This window comes from Agelaius phoeniceus, chromosome 3 (genome assembly GCF_051311805.1).
Source record: "Agelaius phoeniceus isolate bAgePho1 chromosome 3, bAgePho1.hap1, whole genome shotgun sequence".
NCBI classification, from domain to species: Eukaryota; Metazoa; Chordata; class Aves; order Passeriformes; family Icteridae; genus Agelaius; species Agelaius phoeniceus.
Window position 1 is genome coordinate 101232278 of NC_135267.1, and position 20194 is coordinate 101252471.

General features: G+C 48.4%; 1 protein-coding gene across 1 annotated transcript; it reads left to right on the forward strand.

The window, feature by feature from the left end:
- The first annotated feature begins 475 nt into the window (after positions 1 to 475).
- Positions 476 to 8568, forward strand: LOC129117880 (uncharacterized). Its single transcript, XM_077175988.1, has 8 exons — positions 476 to 790; positions 2412 to 2523; positions 3161 to 3305; positions 3973 to 4086; positions 4673 to 4817; positions 5218 to 5366; positions 5848 to 5987; positions 7317 to 8568. The coding sequence occupies exons 2-8, from the start codon at positions 2418 to 2420 to the stop codon at positions 7436 to 7438; spliced, it is 921 nt and encodes a 306-aa protein (XP_077032103.1). The 5' UTR covers positions 476 to 790; positions 2412 to 2417; the 3' UTR covers positions 7439 to 8568.
- Positions 8569 to 20194: the final 11626 nt, after the last annotated feature.

Below are 20194 nucleotides of genomic sequence, written 5' to 3' on the forward strand. Positions count from 1 at the left end.
TCCATCTGAGGCTGTAGGAAGATCTGAAGATGCTCACAGGATCCAGACTATGGATCTGTGTTGTTTATGTTCAGACTGGATCTTAGAGTTCTTTTCTAACCTAAACTTTCCTGTGGTTCTGTGTATTATATTTGTGTGTTCATCTCTGGAAATGTTTAAGGCCAGGCTGGACAGGGCTTTGAGTAACCTGGTCTAGTGGGGGGTGTCCCTGCGCATGGCAGGGGAGTTGTTGGAGCCACGTGATCTTTCAGCTCCCTTCCAATTCAAACCATTTTTATCTCCATCCTGCCCAAACCCCAAATCCAGTCTGTTTCTCCAGCACCCCCTGCTAGCATTTCCCACTCCGGAGCACTAAGATTTTGAGGTGCAGTATTTTACATTAAGTGCTTAGTTTCCCTCCCCCTGGCAGGGATGAGGAAGGACAAAGCAGGCAAGAGCCCAGAGCATGCACTCATTAGCTACTGTCTGCCAACAAGTTGGGAAAGTGCAATGTTATACGAAATGTCTGGCTGTTATAAAAGACTTTGGTTAAGTAATCACATTTCTCTTGCATAAGTGCTTGTTTTTGGGAGGCTTTAGCCAATTGGAGGCTGCAGCAGCACACAGACAGAAAGTATGTCTAACTTCTGTGAGTTTTTAAATTTTTCTTTTAATAATAATAAGTGATTATTAATCTGCTGAGAGTTGTATGAAATCTCTTTAGATAGGGTTAGGAGGCGGAGACTCCCCAGCGCTGTTTGTAGCTGAACCACAGCTGTAAAACGCTGCCATAAAGCCTGTGTGGATTCCTGTGAGTAATATTTCTGATTCTTTTAATGGGTGTTTGTGACTGGAGACTGCAGGCAGGAAATGTTGCAGACATTTATTGCAAGCAGTAAGTTAGAGGGAGGCAGGAGGTGAGAGACGCTAGTGAAACTATTGACCTGTTTAACAAGGCTTTCCTCCTAGACTTCTGTAAGCAAACACGGGTTTCTCTGAAGCTGTGCAATCAAGGTTCTTCAAAATATGCTAATGAAAAAGAAATGTGATGCTGAAGTCAACTGCAGGACTATGGGAGGTCAGAGTTTTAGCCTGGCAGGGAGGTCACAGGACGAGCTAGTCCCATGTACTGGAGCAGGAAAATGTCCTATTCTTATATTCTTTCCTTGATCATTGACAAGTGTAGAGGGATGTTTTTCTTCTACGTTTTCATGGCTTTCAGAAATCTGCATGTCAGTTATTTCCTGAGCCAGAAACTATATCTCTAATAGTACAATAGTGGATTTTTCTTTTCAGAATTTGCTAATCCAGTGTATCTGTTGAAGACAGCATGTTGTTCTGCAATTTGATTGACATAAATCTAGTTGGGATTTCATATCTTGCATTCTTCCACATAGGATTTTAATTTTTATATTTTAAAAGGGTGTTTTTTCTGTTAAGATAGAACTGAAAAGGGAAAAAACTTGTGTAGATTCACAGAAAACAGAACCTCCCTTCCCACTTCCTTGTGACGTGTCTGGATGCAGCCCATTCTGTGAACAAAGCCTGGAACTATAAAACAATTCACTGTAGTGGGAACTGGAATTTATTGTTCAAGACTGAGTAATGTGGAACAACTCAGTTGTTACTCCTGCCAACCCTGGAAAGCATTGAAGTGCCACTGTAGAGAGAAAGCAGCTCAAGTGCTGAGCTGTGAGGAGAAATAAAGCTGTTGCCTATAGTTGGGTGTGTATATGCTTACTGTTAGAGGTGGCACTAAATTTTCTGGCATAGAATAAATGCTGGACTAATGGAAATCTCTTGGGAAAGCGCAAGTCACTTCTTACTAACTTTGAAAAATTGTAGAATGTGGATTTTATAGTCTATAAAGTGCTTGAGACGTGCTAAAGCAGTTAAAGCTTATTTGCAGCCAGTAGATGAGGAGGTAATACCACCATGAAAGGAAGTTAATTTGTCAGAGTTATAGGATTAGAGAGGTAACTGTGAGAAGTTATGTTGAACTAAAAGGCACTTGGCTGCTAAGTGAAGACTTCAACATTTTCATATTTGCTTCCTAGAGTGGGCAAAATTGATAAGCCTGTTGGCTTCAGTAAAACAGTGATGCCAGATAAGCTAATTTTGTGGGCTAATTATTTCGGCCTTTGTGAAAACCTTAGGCAAACCTAAGTTATGGCTCTTGCAATGGAGGGTGGCAGAGCAGGCGGCTCTCCCAAAGCTTCCCATTTCCATTCTGCAACCTCACAAGATCTCATCAAAGGGAGATGCTCCTAGCCCATGCAAAGGCCTTTTTAGTTCTAATGAAAACTCCACAAATAAAAGCTGGCAGTTAAAATTTGTGAATTTACAACATTATTTCTAAAACAGTCTCTGGGATGTGGAACAAATCCAGGCTTCCTTTAGGATAAGCCAACAATATCTCTAATGTGTTTCAGGGTAAGATGGATGCTCTACACAAGTTGAAGATTTTGGTGATGTTTCTGTCTCTGGCTACTTTCACGGTCATGGTGATAATGAATGCTGGAAATGCCACTGGGACTTTCAAAGGTAATGCAAGCAAATTTTCTTCATTCAGAGGTGGGTTTCATGCTTTGTATCATGCAATGATACAAGGTGGCATAGATGGGATAGATGTGTTTGCTGCCTCATCAACTCTCCAAATACACCTTGTTCTGTAAAAGGTGGAAGTAGCTGGTGCATCCTCCAGGTTTACAGCCAAATGCCTGAACCCTATCCAGTCCCTTGAAATCCAATTAATGTCCCTGGTGAATCTGGATCTAATGGCGGTTGAAAGGCAGTCTTTGCACGCCCTTGTATCCCTGGTGGAAGATGTTCAGGATGCTGCTGTGGATTTGTAGATGACAGTGGTGCCGCATTTGAACCCTAACTGGCTGAATCTGCCAGGAAATGCCATCATGCCATCCTCTGGATTACACAGACAGCTGTTTTCCTGGCTCTGTCTAAGAGGGCAGGTGCACAGTGTTCCCAATAAGGGACAGTGATCCCATAATGGATGTCTAAACCAACTGCAGCACATGGCTGGTTTGCACCAAGGGCGCGCTCTCATCATCCTTGAACCCACTGAGGCAGGGAGGAATATTGAAGGTTAAGGAAAATCAGGAAAATTAGTCTTTCCCCATGCTCTGGATGCAATAACACTTTTGCCTGCAATAACATTCCACAGGTCTGTTCAGGACAACCCCTGGAAATATCTCTGCCAAGTACAGCACTGATTTCACACCAGCTGGCTGGACTTTCCTCATCTGGAACGTCATCTACGCCTGGCAGCTCGCCTGGCTCCTCTACGCCTTGTCAGGGATCTGTCGAAGGTATTTTCCCTATTTATTCTTTACAGCATAAATGAGAAGGGACAGTGACTCTTCCCTTTTGGAGTAGCTCAGTCTCTTACCTTCCTTTCAAGGTTTCTAGCAAGAGCAAACCCACTGCCACTACTTGGCGTGTTGAAGCTCTGGGGCTGGAACATCTCTTATGTCCAGCAACCAAAGCTGGGAAGCAGTTTGCAGGTGTACATGAACTCCTCTAAAGAGTGGACAGGCATCAAAGTGTGTAAACTCCTCTATGAGGCTTCATTTCCAGTGATTCAGGGAATCTGACAGATTTACCCAGTACCTGCACTTACCCACTGCTAGAGGCTGAGAAACCACAGGGGCAAAATTAATGGATTACAGAGCTAATGCTTTGAATTTACTTTCTGTTAGAGATCAAACAACCAGCACTAGGGAGTCTCTTGGTTTGTTGAACTGGACTGCAAACTTTTCCTGGAGTAATGAGATCAATAACTGCCTGACAAGGAAAGCCACAGGTATTTCTGTATTGTATCAGAGAAGGACACAGAAGAGAAATAGTCTGATTTAAGCCAAAATGTTTAATTCCAATGTAAAGTCCCTCCTAATATAAGGAAAATTAGGCCAGAAAGGTTTTTTTGGTCAATAAAGGCATTGTTTTCCTCTCTCCATACCCACTTTTCCCTGGCAGGAATGAACTTGGATATGTCTTCATAAAACCAGACTTGCTGCCAACACCTTTTTATGTGGCATGGTGTTTGAATAATTGCCTCAATGTTGGATGGCTCTTTCTGTGGGACCGAGAGTAAGTTGTCTTTTGTTACAAATACTTTTTAACACTCTTGGTGGGATCACCCCAGTACTATTTTTTTCTCTTTTTTTTAACTCTGTGTGTGAACACTTGATCATGCCTGCAAAACTCTATGCCAAGCTTTGCCAAAATGTAGCCTTCATAAAAGTTTGGGGGGTTGCATTATGTTGTCATCTTACCCATGAAACAGATTGGTCATTGAAGTCTGAGATCTCCTCAAAGCTGTTCTACATTTTTACCTGCACAGATAAGACAGGAGCCATGCCTCTCTTTATTAATGCAGTTAAGCTCCTTGCCTTGGATGGTTTCCATAATGATGGTCACATTAAGGGCTTATGAGAGCACCGCTGTCAAGAGGTGAAGAAATCACTTGGAGTCAGGAAAACAACTTCATGATTAACAAAGTAAAACAGCAACAGCAATATGTCAAAATGAAGGCTATGTGTAGTGATTACCTTTATTAAAGGCTGATCAACTTAGAGCCAGTAAAGGCCAAACACTAAAGCTACAAATTAGGGCATTGTGACACCACTGAGAAAAATGTGATGTCTACTGTGTGTGTACATGTTCTTTGTCCTAGATACCTCCTTCCAGCCCTGGTGTTCCTGGCAGTCCTCTCTCTTACCACATGTGCCTCCCTTTTTGTTTCCCACCGAGCCTTGAGCATCCATTCCTCGTGGTTTGTGAAGGCTCACAAAGCTGAGCTCTGGCTCATCCGCATTCTGGTACGTGGCTTTTGAGAAGCTGTCCTGTGGGTAAATGGTAAATAAAAACAACCTCTGTGCACTGCTGGAGGTATCAAGAGTGAAAGATCCAGTGGCAGAACATAGCTAAGGAAAGATTTCTGCCCTGCACAGAAAAGTTCCTAGCAAACTTTCTGGAAAGGCATCTTCATCTCTTGGCACAAACTGGGAGTGGGCTCTGTTCTTGGCACTTCCTGAAACACCAGTGTGACACATGGAGCTCTGGAGTCCTTCAGGACTCCAAGGCTTCACCTTTTCTCTGTGTTGAGGGACTTTTCCTGCAGCTAGGTCCAGGAGTCTGGCTCAACTGCATTGGGGCCTAGGGGTCACCAAAGACAAACAGAGTGTGTCACTCCTGTCCTCTTGCTGTGCTGCGTGACAGGTGCAGAACGGGCTGGCCCTGTACCTGACATGGACCAGCATCGCCACGCTGCTGAACTTCGCCGTCGTGCTGATCTACAAGTGGAACGTGCCCAATGAGAAAGCAACCACTGCTTCCCTGAGCATCCTGGCTCTCAGCCTGGTGATATGGTAAGCAACCCCACAGGTCCCCACCGAGCCTCAGAAACCCCTTCCACCTCACCAGTGGTGACCAGCTGTTCCAATTCAGCCATCACTTGTCCCTCTCCCAACACTGAGTACAAAGACCTCTGTTATAATTCATGGCAGATGAACTGGGAGTCTGGGCAGAGCTTTTCTCCCCTGACCTCAGCAATGCCAATAAGTATTGTGGGCCAGGAACACGTTTTTGTGACTTACATGAGCCCAGCCTACCTTAGGTTTACATCTGAAGGTGTGATACAGAAACCATATGAAACATGGCTTTATTTTTCCCTTAAGTTACCTTAAATATATTATTTATGAACTTTTTGAATATTAGTAAATGAAAAATTTTGGACTCTTGTCGCAGGTGGCCCACAAAACCCTTCATTCTCTGTCTAATTCTTTTCTTAGGGAATGGAAAACAAAATATAGAGAAAATTCTTATTCTGGTCACCCTTTTTCTTCACAGGTTTTATGTAGAAAACTACTTTCTTGACAAGTATGTCCGCTATAACCTCACAGTCTACCCAGTGGTGATAGCAGCTCTGACTGGCAGCGCGTGCAGGAGCGGCTCGTTTTCATCCACACTGACCAATGACGTTTTTATAGGTGAATCTTCCCAACTCCTGTAAAAGAAGGCCTGTAAACACTTCACATCTTCCTCTGTATTGAGAGAAGAGAGTCTTGCCACTTGAAAAGCATTATTTGTTAAAAGCAGAACTAGGGACATATTTGAAGGTATTTGTTTTGCTAAAGAAAGAGCAGAGCAGAAATCATTGCCCATGAGCCTTGGGGCTGAATCCAAAGCTTGTGTTGTCTCAAGTTCACTTCCCAGTGCAATATGTTTGTCCTGCAATCCTCCATCACCCACTTGGCTGCTCCAGCAGCTCCGTCTGACATAGGGCAGGACAGGAAAAGCAGGGCTGGGATGAAGGCTGTGGACTTCCATTTGCCCTCTGTTGTTGGGCATATTGGAGCAGTGCATGAGCTTCTGACCCACGGAGGGCTTCACATGCTCCTCTCCTGTGCAGAGCCCAGGCTAGCCTCAACAAGTTTTCCTGGGATTATCTGGTTGCTGCCAGCCACTGTAGCAGAGCTGAGTGTAGTCATCCGTAGTAAATGGGCTTAAGCTGTCCAAATTCTGTACAATCACAGTCTGGCAGAAGCTGTACCATTATGAGCAGTTTTGTGCTGGCATGAAAGGCAGTGAGCTCTGTGAACTCTGAATCTTGCTGAAATGGTTTGAGATGCCTATTCCCACCACGGGGTCAGCAGAAGGGAGCATGTTCCCACCCTTCAGCCTTCCCACTGCCACATACCAGTGGCCAAAGCTAAATTCTGGACTGGAACCACCATTGGAGCTGCTCCAGAACAGTTCCCTTGGCTCTAAGTGCAGCTGGAGCCCGGCCATGTCTGAAAGCACCCAGCAGGACTTGGCAAAGCTTGCCTGCCACAGCCATGGGAGCACTGGAGGTTGGAGGTCTCCTGATGGTTGTGGCCACCAGGAATGTGGAGGTGTGCATGGTCTCTGGCAGGCAGCTCTGCTCCTGGAGTAGGTACATTTCTTACCAGCAAAACTTCATTCTTAGTGGTTCAGCTGGTTTGACTGGTAGGACGAGAATGTGCTTTCCCCAAACTAGTACATGTTTCTTTATATAGTTCAACTATTCTTGGAGTATTTTGTTAATGTAATGTATTTTAACTCCTGTGTCCAGGAAGCCTCCCCCTTTTTAGACATTCCTTGACCTGGAAGCATTGGGCAAGTTCCACTGTATAGCAGTGAAACTCTGAGAGATACAACTCTGGGGGAAATGGATCCTGTATAGGCGATTGTGGTTTTTTTTCTCTTTCCCTGAATACCCCTGTTCTGGGAGCTGAAGTATGACAAGAGGCACTGTCTTTTTTATGCTCTAACATGCCTCTGTGTTTTTTCCCCAGTTGTTCTGCTGGTACTGACGTGCTTGATCTTTGCTGTTCGGCTGGGATTAGTCGCATGGAGACACTGGAAGAGACCACTGGAAGCATCAGAATCCCGAGGTCCATCAGGCACAGTGGCCTGAGACCTCTGGCACTTTGTGGCTGATACTTGAAAGGGAGAAAAAAGAGTTGGGCATGTGCTCATCCTTCCTTCCTGTATCCGTTTCCTCATGCATTTCTCTCCTATTCCCCATTCCAAATGCAGATGTCTTGTATCTGCAAATGTGTCTTGCTCCCACATTCCCTTGGATCAGCTACTCACAACCCTGTCTTGAATTCCTTTGATTTTACCCTGGAAAAGGTCCTGAGCAGCCCTGTGCACCTTTGTGATGCCTGGGCTGTGGCTCTTTTCTCCTGCCAGTGCAAGGAGGGCTGCCAACAAGCACCCAGCAGGCTTGCACAGACAGTTGCTCTTGTTTTTTCCTTGGTAGCTCACTTTCTTTGAAGTGCAGATCCAAGTGAACTGTCCCTGGGGTTCCAGGGGAGCAGTGGGATGTCTGCCATTCCCTTGGCCATTGGTGCTGAGCATCCTTAAGCCCTGGTGCTGTCAGTAGACCTCCTGCAGGCAGCCACTGCTCCTTTTCTGCTTCTCTTCAGCATGACAGGAACAGATACTACAGTTTGATATCTGCCTTTGCAGTGTCAGCTCTGCTGTTTGATATTCAAGGGAGCAGGGGGAATGACTGGAGATTTCTGACACAAATGTGTTGCCCTTCCCTGAGCTGTGCACAGCTTGGGCTGGCTGGATGTCTCTCACTGGGGGAGGGTTTGTGGCTACTCTGGAAGGAGGTTAGATGTACAGATGAGCTCATACCTGATCTGGGGTGAAGCCTGATGCTTCAAAGGAAGCCTGTTTTTTAAAAAAAAGAAAAATTGAACAGGTAGAGCAAGTTCATCCTGGATCAGTGCCTTCTCATGTGGCTTCACCACTTCTGAGATGGGATTAGGAAGCCTAAAACTGGATTGACTGAATTTTTGGACCACTGCCTTTCCTTCCTGTGCCTAATCGAGAGCTGGTGGTGCCTCACAGGTGTCTGGAAAGTCTTTGCACCAGGAAGGTGCTTTCAGTGCACCCTGCAGTATTATTAACAAAGCTAAATTCTAAAATAACATGAGCTATTGTTTACATTTAGCAAAAACCAAAAGCAGTGTAATGCAATTCTTCTCATCATTCTGGTGTGTTTTTTTTTTTTTTTTTTAAATTTTCAAATAAATCAGCTAATTCTACCACTCTGCCACTAACTCTGTAAATCATCTAAAGCAACTGTCCTGGCTCCTGGCTCCCACCTCATTCATGCCCAGGGTTCCAGAGTGACTCTGGTCCCTTGTTGGGATCTCATGGATGTAGCTACTTCCACTGATCAGCCTTGGAGGTGAAGAGTTGGAGGATGTAGATTGCTAGGTATTATTTAAACTCCTTTGACCAGCATGCTGCTCATTAAGTTTCTATTTTATTGGCTCTGCCTCCCAAGAGCCCAGCTAATAAATTCCCAGCAGCCTCTCCATAAGCTGCCTTCTTTAATACAGGGGTATTAAATCCACTGGCATGGGGATTAAGGGGTCCAGGCAAGGTGAGAAGCTGCTGTGAGGCTGTGCAGTAGTTAATGCATGGGAGGGTTTTGCATCCTCCCAGCAAGAGCACTGCAAACAGCTCCTGGACTGGGGCAGCTGCACTGCTTTTCCACAGGACATTGAAAAATGCCTTCAGGAGGTTTCTTGGTGTCTGTACCTCATTTCTGTGCTGCCCACATGACCAGAAGCTGTATCAAAAACTGCAATTAATTACCTGGGGAGAGTTGACAGGGCTTTTGCAAAGGGAAGTCCTGTCTCACAAACCTCTGAAGGGCTCAAAAAGCACAGGCAAGGGTGAATTGTCCCATATTGCCACTGGCCTCTACAGAGGCACGAAGCCTGCCAAGAAAATCAAAGTCCTCCCACTGGAGATGAAAGCTGGGAAGCAGAGGGGGTGTTTCTCTAGGAAGGGAGTTTGCTGGAGCCATGTGTCATGGGCTGGATGAAGTGGTCACTAAAAATGAAGGAATTGCTTCAGGATGGACAGTTATTTAGGATGGTAAAGGAGATGCTAGACTGAGGAATTGCAAAAAGCTGTTATGGAACTGAGAGAGGACAGAAGTCATTGCAGGGGTGTCCCAAATGATGCTGTGCTTCACCTTGCAAGTGACACCCTCTTACCTGGCCCCTGCCACTTGGGCACAGGGTTTGGGGTATTGGCAGCCATTCTCACCCAGACATTCCACATCTGGCAGCAACAGAGGTAAATCATGGATCAGGAATGGCAGGGAAGGAGAAAAACTTACAACACCCTCCTGCCTCTCTAAAGCTACTGTGCACCCACATCCTGAGGGCTTTGTGCAGTACTGGTCCTTGCACTCCCAGGAGATTATTATGGGTTTGGGAAGAGCAGTGGCATCAGGGAGTGAGATGCCCCTGTGCCCATCCATGCTCCCCAGAGCTGAGGAGCAGCTCAGGAATGTGAGCCCCTTCCCCAGGGGCACCTTGATGTGGTGGCACAGGGTGGGTGCTGCTCTTCCCCCTGCTCTCACCACTCCAAAAGGAGAGGAAAGAATCAAAGGCCCTTTTCTGATGAGGTGCTGCAGCAGCACCCATGTAATCTTTGCAGACCTCCCTGCAAGAAAGACCCTGATGACTGCCCTGCAATGATATTGCTGAGCTACCCCAGCCCTCATTTGGCCACCCACAAATAATTTCCTGGTCTCCAAAACCCCCTCCAAGCCCTTTTTTCTCATAGCTGGGGCAGACGGAGGTTCCCACAGCTGTCCCAGCACACAAAGCTCCAGCCAGCTTTGGGAAAAATGGCTTTTCTTGCATCTGCAGCAGGAACAGGAGGTTAAAAATAAACCACTTGCCCCTTTCTCTTTCAGTCAGCAGGGGGGAAAGCAGATAAAAAATAAGTGTGACCCTTCCTCTTCCAGACCTGAGGATAAAGATAGCTTCAAGACTATTTTTAAAGGCTTTTTGTTTTTCCTGAAATGCCTTACTTTAACTTGTCTTTCCAAAACCACCAGTACGTGATTTTGCCCTCAAAAGATTTTTCTTTCGGCAGAGCTGCATTTCAGAAAGCTGGAAGCCTGCCAACCTTTTAGCAAAAAATAATCAGTCCAGCCTTTGTTTCCATGAGGGATTATGGGATTTGGGTGAATTTTATAGGATTTAAAATTTCTTGGAAAGCTGGTGGCCTTAAGAAGGCAAGGCCTGAAAAATTAGTTTAGTTTGTCAAAAGGTGGTTCTGAAAAGGTTCAAGTGCCTTGTAGCCCAGCCTGGGATGTGACCCAAAGCCCCTAGATCCATGGGGCTGGAAGATGGAGGGGGCTGGCAAACCCAGGCATGATGAGGTTCCCAGGACACGAAGGTACACTTTGCTTTCTGATATAAAATCTGGGTTTACACTTCTCATCCTCTGCAGAGATTCCCTCTGTGGCTACACAGGGAAATAAGGAAAAGCAGGGGGATCTATAAAACACCTCTGTGTGTTTTATACAGATACACAAGGGTGTAACTTCAGTACTATGTCTGGGGATGTGTGGGGAAGCTCCTTCCCCAGTCTGGGGCCAGCTCCTGCTCAGGCAGACCCATCTGAGAATGACCCATCAGTTTATCACAGTTTTTCCACAGGGATATATTGGCTGGGCTGGATATTTCTGAGGTGGCTAGGCTGTTGTTTTCAGTAAAAGTTTCTATGAAAATCTGATTCAAAAGAATGTTGTATGGGAGAAATTGTGGGGCAAGGGAAATATGCATTTGAACTGAGAAAGCAAATGTGTTAATTCAAAAGGAATTCTTTTTTTAAAAAATGAGTTTATAAGACCATGGGTCAGGCTCTCATTAAAGCCCACACAGCTTCCAGAGAAAACCATGCTTCATTTCTTGCCTTAGGACTCAGCTGGCTCCTCTTCAGCCATGGTGAGAGCTGATGGGAGGCTGGGATGGGGGCAGGTTCCCTTTGACACCTCCCTCCAGCAGCAGCTTGCTCCAAGCAGAACTCCCTGGGCCCCATCCTGCCCACAGCCCCAGAACACTGCACCCCCTCGGGATGCTCTTGGTTACAGAGCTCAGGCAGAGTCCAGGCAGGAGCCTTGCCTGCTGGGCTCCCAAAAAACAGAGCACCCAGGCAGGGGAGACATTGTGTTACAGCCTAATTTGTTCTTGGCTTAATGCTACCCTCAGGACTAATTACTTTATATTGAAACATCTGTGAAATGAAGTAATAAATAAATAAAGCTGAGAGAGAAGAGATGTTACTTCATGATGCAAAACACCAGAACAGAAAGCAACATTGCATTTCATCTGCAATTCAGAGCCACTTTGCAAACCCATCTCCTGGCTGCATCCAGGGGCGAGGGGTACAGTGGGATACAGGGACTGCTGCTGAGATATGGGCACAAGTGGCACCAGCCACAAGGGCCACCACCAGCAGGAAAACATGGAAAACACTTGTCATGGCATCTTGTTGGAGGAGCTCGGGCCTCGGAGAGGGAACACAAAGAAGGGCGGCTCCAAACGTGGCACCCCCAGCACCCCAAGCCCAGCCCTCGCTGGCTGCACCCCCATTTCCTTATCTGTGATGCAGAGATGAACAGGACAAACCTCCCCGTGGAGGACTGTGAAGAACTCCAGATAAAAGCATGGAATACATACAAAGATGATTAAAGACAGCAGCACCCTTTGCTATGCACACAGTCTAAACATGCTGGGCCATCCCGGGCTCTTTGAAAACTGTTAGATGTTCTCCAGCTAAATATTTATTTTATCTGCTGGGACAGCCCCGTGTCGGCAGATCAGCTCACTCCCTCTGTCAAAGGCATCTCAGCAAAGGCTTTTGGGCTGGGGCAGGACTCATGCATGGGCTGAACTTGTGGGAAAAAATGCTGGAGCAGCCCCAGAGCCTGACCCTGCTCCCGGCAGAGCTGGGACACTGCTCAGAACATGCATTGGCTGTGTGATTGCACCATGGGCCTTCCCTGCTGGAAAATTTGACTCAAAGCACTTGAATAGCCACACAAGGATGCTGTGTTTTCTCCCTTCTCTTTGGGAAGCAAGGATCTTGAAGGCCTTTGGCCAAGAATCTGTAAAATGTGATGTTTAACCAATGAAGAACAGATTGATTGTTGCCTGCTCAGGGTGGAACCGATTAGGGAGTGCTGGAAGTGACAGTGACATTAGCTGGTAACTTGGGTGGCCTCAACACTGATCTAGTTAAAACATGAGCTCAAAAAAATGGGCATTACTGAAAAGTATTTAGCTTGAGTCCCTGACATATCTTTATCCAAGAGAGAAAAAAACAAACTGTGTTTGGGCCTGTGGTTGCCACTGCTTACCGTTGTGGCAATGCATATTTTGCCACCTATTTTGCAGGAACAGAATACAGGAATATTTTGCTGTGAAATGTTCTCAGGACTGAGAGAGGAGCACAGGGATTGAGCAAAGACATCTGAGAGCTGTGGCAGACCAGCCTGGGAGCCAGAGTCTGGGTTTCCTTGTCCTAATGCTTTACCTTAAGCTCGCTAAAAATGGTATGGACAAAACACCTGCATGCTGTTGTTGTTTTGGGCTGTGTTCTGGGCCAAAAATGCAGCCTCCTGGGAGACCCACTGTGTTTCCCCTCGTTTATGGGGTGCCTTTCACCCTGCAAATATGTTTCTGCCCAATCCTACTACCCTTGAGATAAGAAAGTTCCCTCCAGGAGAGGCAAAGTCTTTGGTAAGAAAAGTCCCATCAGACAGAAGCTCATCACAGATGCACTTTGAGAAGACCAGAAATCATGAGGAGACACCCACTGTGTGCCTGATACCAGCAGCAAGGGCAAAGTCATGGCTTGGGGCTGCACATGTCCTCCATCACTGCTGGAGCAGGTGGAAGTGTTCCATGAGGCATTTTTGTCTGATGGCTCCTTGATACCCAGGAGAGACCCTACACACCAGTCATGCCAGGCACATTCCTACCCTGATGCAGCAAACCACTGTTTGGATGCTTCTGACATCTCCTTGGGAAGACACCGCCCAAGGAGAAGCTTTGGGACACTGTATTTATGTATCTCTCTGCATTATCACCCCATCAGGAACACATCTTTCCTACCTGGAGCTCACCTGACCAAAAGATGATAGGAAATGTCAGACATACTGTCCACATAACACTAGCCAGAGGAATGCATTCTACTCAAAACAGTAGGAAGAAAAGCTGGTGGTTTAGTGGGATGGATGGAAAACCAGGAAAAACACTGTTGTGGTTCCTCAGACAAGAACATCTTGTTCAGCCAAATGCAAAGGTGTTCCTTGAGGACACTCCTGCAGAGACAAGGAGACGGGGTGATGGCAGTGATGTTGGTGCCTGGCTGGGAAAATGTAAAGGAAGCATTTGAGAATTATCACAGCATTACCACAAAACACATGCAGGCAGGGTAGGAATGAGGTCAGGACTTCTGCAGCATCTGATCCTTTTTCTTTTTCTTCCAGCACTGGCACCGTGTGGAGGAGGGGAACATGGTGCTCCTGTGCCCATATTCCAGGCTGAGGGCAGGGAGGATTCCTGCTGCCCTTTGGGAAGTTTGGTCACACAGCTGCTACCAGACTGAGGTGTCCCCTGTGCTGGAGCTGCTCCAGCCTACAGCAGCAGTGGGGACACTGATGTCAGGCAGTGTCCTGCCTGATCCTGCAGCAAATCCAGCAGAGCCAGCCATGGCTGCCTGTGGATTTCTTTGCTCTCTCCAGCAGGTTTTTCAGTGCAGTATCAGCTGCACGTTATCAGCTTGGGCAGGGAGGAGCTGCAACAAAGCAAAAAGCCATCCCCAAAATGCCCATGATCCTGGCCTTGCGCTGCTGAGCTGCCCTAGTGACCTCACTCAGATCTTGTGCCCATGTCCCTGTGTGGGATGCCAGCCCTGCTCACCACCCCATTCTCTGCCTGAAAACCTGTCCCTGGGGCTTCCCCCGAGGGTAGAAACCCGGCAGAGATGTTGATGAGTTACGAATGTGCTCCTTAAGCAGTCAGGAATTGCAGCCCAGGCCCTGGGGTGTGTACCCGAAGCACCACTCCACAAATCCTGAGTTAAAACCCAGCCAAATTTTAATCTGCTCTCTCGATACTGAGGGCAACCTGCACGTAGGCATCCACTGGTGGGTGCAGAGAGCTTGCTGCAGTCAGCTGAGATGATTTCCACTGGCATGAGGGTGCAGTGAGATAGTTTTTTTTCAATATTAATGAACCCTTCTATGTTTCATTCTGTTAAATGGAGGAAGTGAGCAGCACGAGGTGTCCTGGGGCTGGCTCACACCAGCCCTCATGCTACATGAAACTCAAGCTCTTGAGAGAAGAACTTTAGCCCTACCAAAAAGCTCCAGTGGTAAGTTTAAAAATGCTTTGCTCCCACCCCCTCAGGGATTGCAGATGTGTTGCTGAATGGGCAAGCAGCAGCTTCAGCAGCTCAGCCACCCCATGGGGCTATCCAGTGCCTGAGGGCAGGAAAACAGCTCACAGCAAGACTGGGACCTGGGGCTGGCATAAAGAGAGTCCACAGTAGGAAGGCCCTAGGGCATCTCTAGGATGAGACCCATTTGTGGGGTTTCCCATGGTATTGCCTTTGATGTGTCACTCAGAGAAGCCCATGGGGAAAAAGGAGCTTCCATTTCTCACCCTCTTCCACTGATGCTGTCCAGATGCAGAAGTGGTTGAGCCTCTCAAAAGATGCAAGGCTTGGCATAAAGGGTTGGGCTTCCTCACTGGAAGCCTCCTAGAGGCTGTTTCCTCATTACTCATCTCCTCACACCCCCCTAGAAACCTCTTGATCTTCAAACGCCTCCCAAAAGGCAAAAACACTTGGTGTGAGGCAGCACTGGAGCAGCTGCCAGCACACTGCCTTCCACAGCACTGGGATGGAGATGGTCTGGGAAATTACTCCAACTCAGGTGCTGAAACAAGAATCTTTTTTTCCCCCTTCCCTCTTCTGATAGAGAGGCAGCTCTTTTCCTCAGCCATGATGGGATCTCCTGTTGTTCAACACTGATGGATCACAAATCAAAGCAGTGCTGGATCTTCACCTTGTGGAACAGAGCTTGTTGTGAGCAGCATCTCCAGCAGACATTATCCATCTCTGCACCAGATCCAGGATCTGCTCTGGGCTGAACCTGGTGGCTGGGCAAGGCTAAGTGACATCACAGCCTGAAATCCTGATTGTGGTTCCCAAGCTTTGTTTGTTTCCTGCCTGTCCAGGAAATTAGTTTTTAAGAGGCCTGGACGGTGCCACAGCTTTAAGGGAGGGCATGGAGAATGTGGCCAACCCAGGAAATATTGGGGGACTGTTGCTCTGGAAGAAACATCTCCCTGAAACCCTGTGAAAGCAGTTCCCCTGTGGGCAGCAGTGATCTGGCTTGAGATGTTTTTAAGGCTGGACACAAAGGGTTTTTTCTGATTATTTTGTTATTGTTATTATTTTTTTTTCTGATTATTTTGTCACACTGAAATGATTCTAATGAAGTTTGGGAGGGTGGCAGTGCCCAAAATGTCACGTCTGAGAAGAGGCCTGGCTTCTGACTCCTGCAAAGCCAATCTCTCTGCTCAAGCTTTCCCAACCAGGGTGTGTAAAGCAATGAAGATCCTCTTGAAGCCTTTTGACAGCTTGTCAAAGGGAGGCTGTGTGCACTGAAGGCACCCATGACACAGAGTACAAGCCTCTCTGGGGGTTTTGTCCTGCAAAACTGAATTTCAGGAAAGGCTTGTTGTTGAGCAGTGCTTTCTGTCCTCACCACGGGGGGTTGAACAGGCTTCAAAGAGAGCAACAAATGCAAAAATCCATTGGCTGACTGATGGGTCAGAGGCTTCAAGATGAGACCCACACACACACTTTGCAAAGAAAATACGGGATAATCAGGCAATAAAACCTTGAAAATCCCTCTTCCAGCCAAAGCAGCCCGTCTCTGTCCCTGGGTAGCTCTCTTGCACGGTTAGCAAGCCTCTCCACTTGCAAGCTGTACGTACACACATGCCATATTCCCCATCAGAGGGTGATAAACACACTTTTAACTCGAAGTGTGTTTATCTGTTGGCTGACAAGCGCCGCTTAAGAGCTTCGTTTGCCGAGTTCTACAGAGGCATCCTCCCTCCCGCTGCCAGCAGGGTGCTGGAGTGTGTCTGCTGCTCTCTCCCCAGGGGCAGACCTGTCCCTCAGCCCACCCAGAGCTCTCTGCAGCCCCACACGCTCTGGGTGGATTTAGTTTGACAGCACAACCTGCCTGAGCCCACGGCAGGCAGGGCAGGGCTGCCTGGGGTGGCACTTGGCTTTCCGAGGGGTGAAGGAGGAGCCGCAAACGCTGAGGTCTCTGGCTGTGCCCGCGGCTGCTGAAGCTGCCAGGACGCTTTTGGAAGGGTTTGCCCACAAACCGTGTGCCCACATAGCTGGAGAGGGGCAAAGAGTCCTCCTTCAGCTAAGGCCTGGCCAGGGAAAGTTTGGACATCCTCTGCCAGGATGTGATTCCTCTGTGGGGGCAAATCAGTGCAAACAAGGACCTTCCAGGCAGGGGGGGATGATCGTGCCTTTTGCTCCATCTGCTCAACCTCCTCTTTCTCACACATTTCCCACCGCATTTCAGCACAGCCGGGGGCTCTTCAACCCCCACTGCCCATCCTGCTTTGCCGCTGCGGAAAACATCCCCCGGACAGGAAAATATCCCTTCTCCTCCCACCTGAGGCTGCAGCTGGAAATGCAGCACAAGACAAACGGGCTCTGGCTGCAAAAGGGATTTTTTGGGAGGGCGTAGAGCACCATCTAGTGAAGGCTAGCGAGGGGCCCATCAGCCAGCCTGGGGACCAGCTGAGACCAGCTGCGTCCTGGAATCACAGAATTGTTCGAGTGGGAAAAGACGTGTGAGATCATCGAGTCCAAGCATTAGCCCAGCGCTGCCAGGCCCACCACTAACCCATGTCCCTAAGCACCACATCAATGCACTTTTTGAACACTTCCAAGGATAGTGATTCTACCAGATCCCTGAGCAGCCTGCTCCAGTGTCTGACCACCCTTTCAGTGGGGAATATTAAGTTAGTAAGACATGACTTTCCCTTCAAGAGCCCTTTCTGGCTTCAAGCATAGGTGCTTGCACCCTTAGGTAGGCACTGAGCAGGATCTGGCTTGTCTTCTCCCAGGGTTTGCACAAAGAATTTTTGTCTCACCAGCAGAAAAAGTGCTGATTAGAAGGGAGTGCAACTTCTTGTGGTGCTTCTTTTTCCAGCTTTCTCCTGTTCCTTCTGGAGGGGACAGGGCAGCTGGGATTTGTATGCAGACAAAAAGCAGAAGTCTTGCTCACAGCTGAGCAGAGCTGAGCTGGGAATTGCTGCCATAGCTGAGCAGAGCCCTTTGTCCAAGGGCCTGGGGAGAATTTCAGCCCCCCTGCAGCTCCATGTGTTTAGACCTCAAATTGTTTTGTCCTAAGAAACGTTAAAAGCACCCAAAACCTCATTCCTATTGCTCTTTTTTGTTGTGTGACCTCTTTCTGTCTGTGACTTTGGCCTGAGTGGTGGAGAGCCAAGACCTCCTCACAAAGGCTGTGAGATTCTGCCCACCTGCCAACCTGCCCCTGCAGCTGCTCCAATTAAAACCTCAAGGATGAGCTAACGTGGCTAGCATCTCCCTTTTTGGATGTGTTTGAAGTGCCTCATTGCTTTAGGCAGTCTGAGCTGTAATTAAGTTATTAGCAAGAAAACTTTAAGCTTTACAATCACCCTTTATGACAAAATATCTCAGAGGGCTGTCAAGCAGGTGTTTTAGAGAGTGAAAAAGCCTTTTGGTGCCAGAGCAGTCTCAGATGTCCGAGGACAAGTCTGTGACAGCAAATCCCTGCAACACCCCCGGCCAGGAGCAGCCTGTCCTGTGATGAGCTGCCCCATGGGTTGCTGGCTGGGTCTTTTCCCAAGGCTGCTCCTTCACAGCAGCACTGCTCTGATGAGGAGCTCCTCCTGGTGTCTGGGATCTTCCTGGTGGGACGTGTGTCCTGGGGCAGCCCCTGCTCCAACTCTGCCCAGAGGTGAGGGCCAGTTTGAGGGCAGCTCCTGCTTACAGTCCTGCTCTCACCTCAGGATACTGCTTGGCCCTGAATCATTCACACCCCTCTACAGGATCTCCAAGGCTGGATTCAGCTCTGCCTGCACCTATAGCACAAAGTCACTTCCAGTGTCCCTCTCCCCAGATCCTGCTTGGCTGAAATAAGCCGTGTAAACACTTCCTTGCAAGCACACGGCCCTCGGCAGGGCTGGAGACGCTCCTGCGGGCTCAGGGCAGGTCGGGGATGCTCTTCAGGCCACCCCGTGCACAGCAGGATCCCAAGGGGAGGAAGGGCTGAGCCCTGGAGCCCTGGAGCCGCCTTCCCAAGGCCGTGCTGTGGCCATTTGCTGGCTGTGCAAAACCCTCTAGAGGGAGCCCCGAGCCCAGACATCCCCAGGCGAGGTCCCACCAGGTCACAGAGACGCCCTGAGCGTGCTCAGATGGAGGTTTTGGGGGCGTTTTGTGGTTCCTTAGGCTTTTTTCCTTAAGGCTCCGCACTGCTTTAATGGTGCCATCGGTTGCAGCTGTGGGGTCGCTTGGCCTCTCCGAATATTTCTGCATGTCCCCATCTCCCTAAGTGCCTCCTCACCCGCCTCCAGCATCTGCTCCTCCTAAATCTCCCTGAAGAGGGTTAAAAATCTCCCCTCATGATGCCTCCAAGGGCATTGCACTAACAGAGGCGGGCACTGCACTGCCCGGGCCCCAAGGCCAGCTCTGGTGGGAGCATTTTGGGGCAGCAGCCATCTCTGTTGGCATTTACAGCTCTTCACAGAGCAGTGCCCTGGGCCGTGGCTGGCTGCTGGGGAGTGCCCAGGCTCCTGTGCAAGGAGCATGACTTTGTTTCCTTACAGGAAGGGCCCTGTGGGTCTCAGTGGTGGCTCCATTCCCAGCCCATGGTGAGCAGGAATGAGCTTCCCACAGCGAGTTGCTGGGAAATGGCAAGGACAGGCCTTTTGTGCCTGCCTGGCAGGCTGAGCATGGTGCATGGAAAGGGACACTAGGAACACCGTGCTGCCAACCAGAGCCTGCCCTGGACCTGCTCTCTCAGTCCAGCAATGGATCATCATGGACCCCTTCAGCCTCTGTGCAGGAGAGGCAGGTCCCACCCAGGTGTTCAGCCAAGAGCAGCTCTGAGAAGTCTCTAGCAGAAGTCTCTAAGCCTTCCCCTATTTGGCATGGGTGATACAGAGCTCACAAAGGTTTCTTTAGCTGTCCCTGCTGGTTCTTGCATGAGTTTCCCCTTTTAGTAGGTGGGTAAAAACAGGAGCTCCTGCAGGAGATACTAGATGGGGTGGTATCTCAAGGATTTGTGTGTGCACGTGTATAATAAAGGCACGGGGATGGGCAGCTCCTTCCATTAGTCTCCAAGTGTATCCCATGGTCTGATTGCACATGGAACAGCAAAAGTCACTTGATCTCCAAAGCTAGCTGTGTCCATCCTGCTGCAGATCTTCCCAAGGGAGTATCCCACCTCTTCTACCATCCCTCTGTCCTCCTTCTGCTGCTCTGTTCCTCTGGGTCGTCCATGCCCAACAGATACCCTGGCACTCCTTGGCCAGGTATCCCAGCAGCCACGAGGTGAGTTGAGAACAGCAATGGAAGCTGCCTGGTGCCACTGGAGCAGCTCTGTTCCCTTGTGTTCCAGAAAGGGTTGCAATGGCTCTCTTCCCCATCCTCATGACTCCCTCCTCCTCAGCTACTTGCAGCATCAAAGCCCTGAAGTCTCCACTCCTCCATTCTCAGGAGATCTGGTTTAGCAGTTAGTGAAGGATTT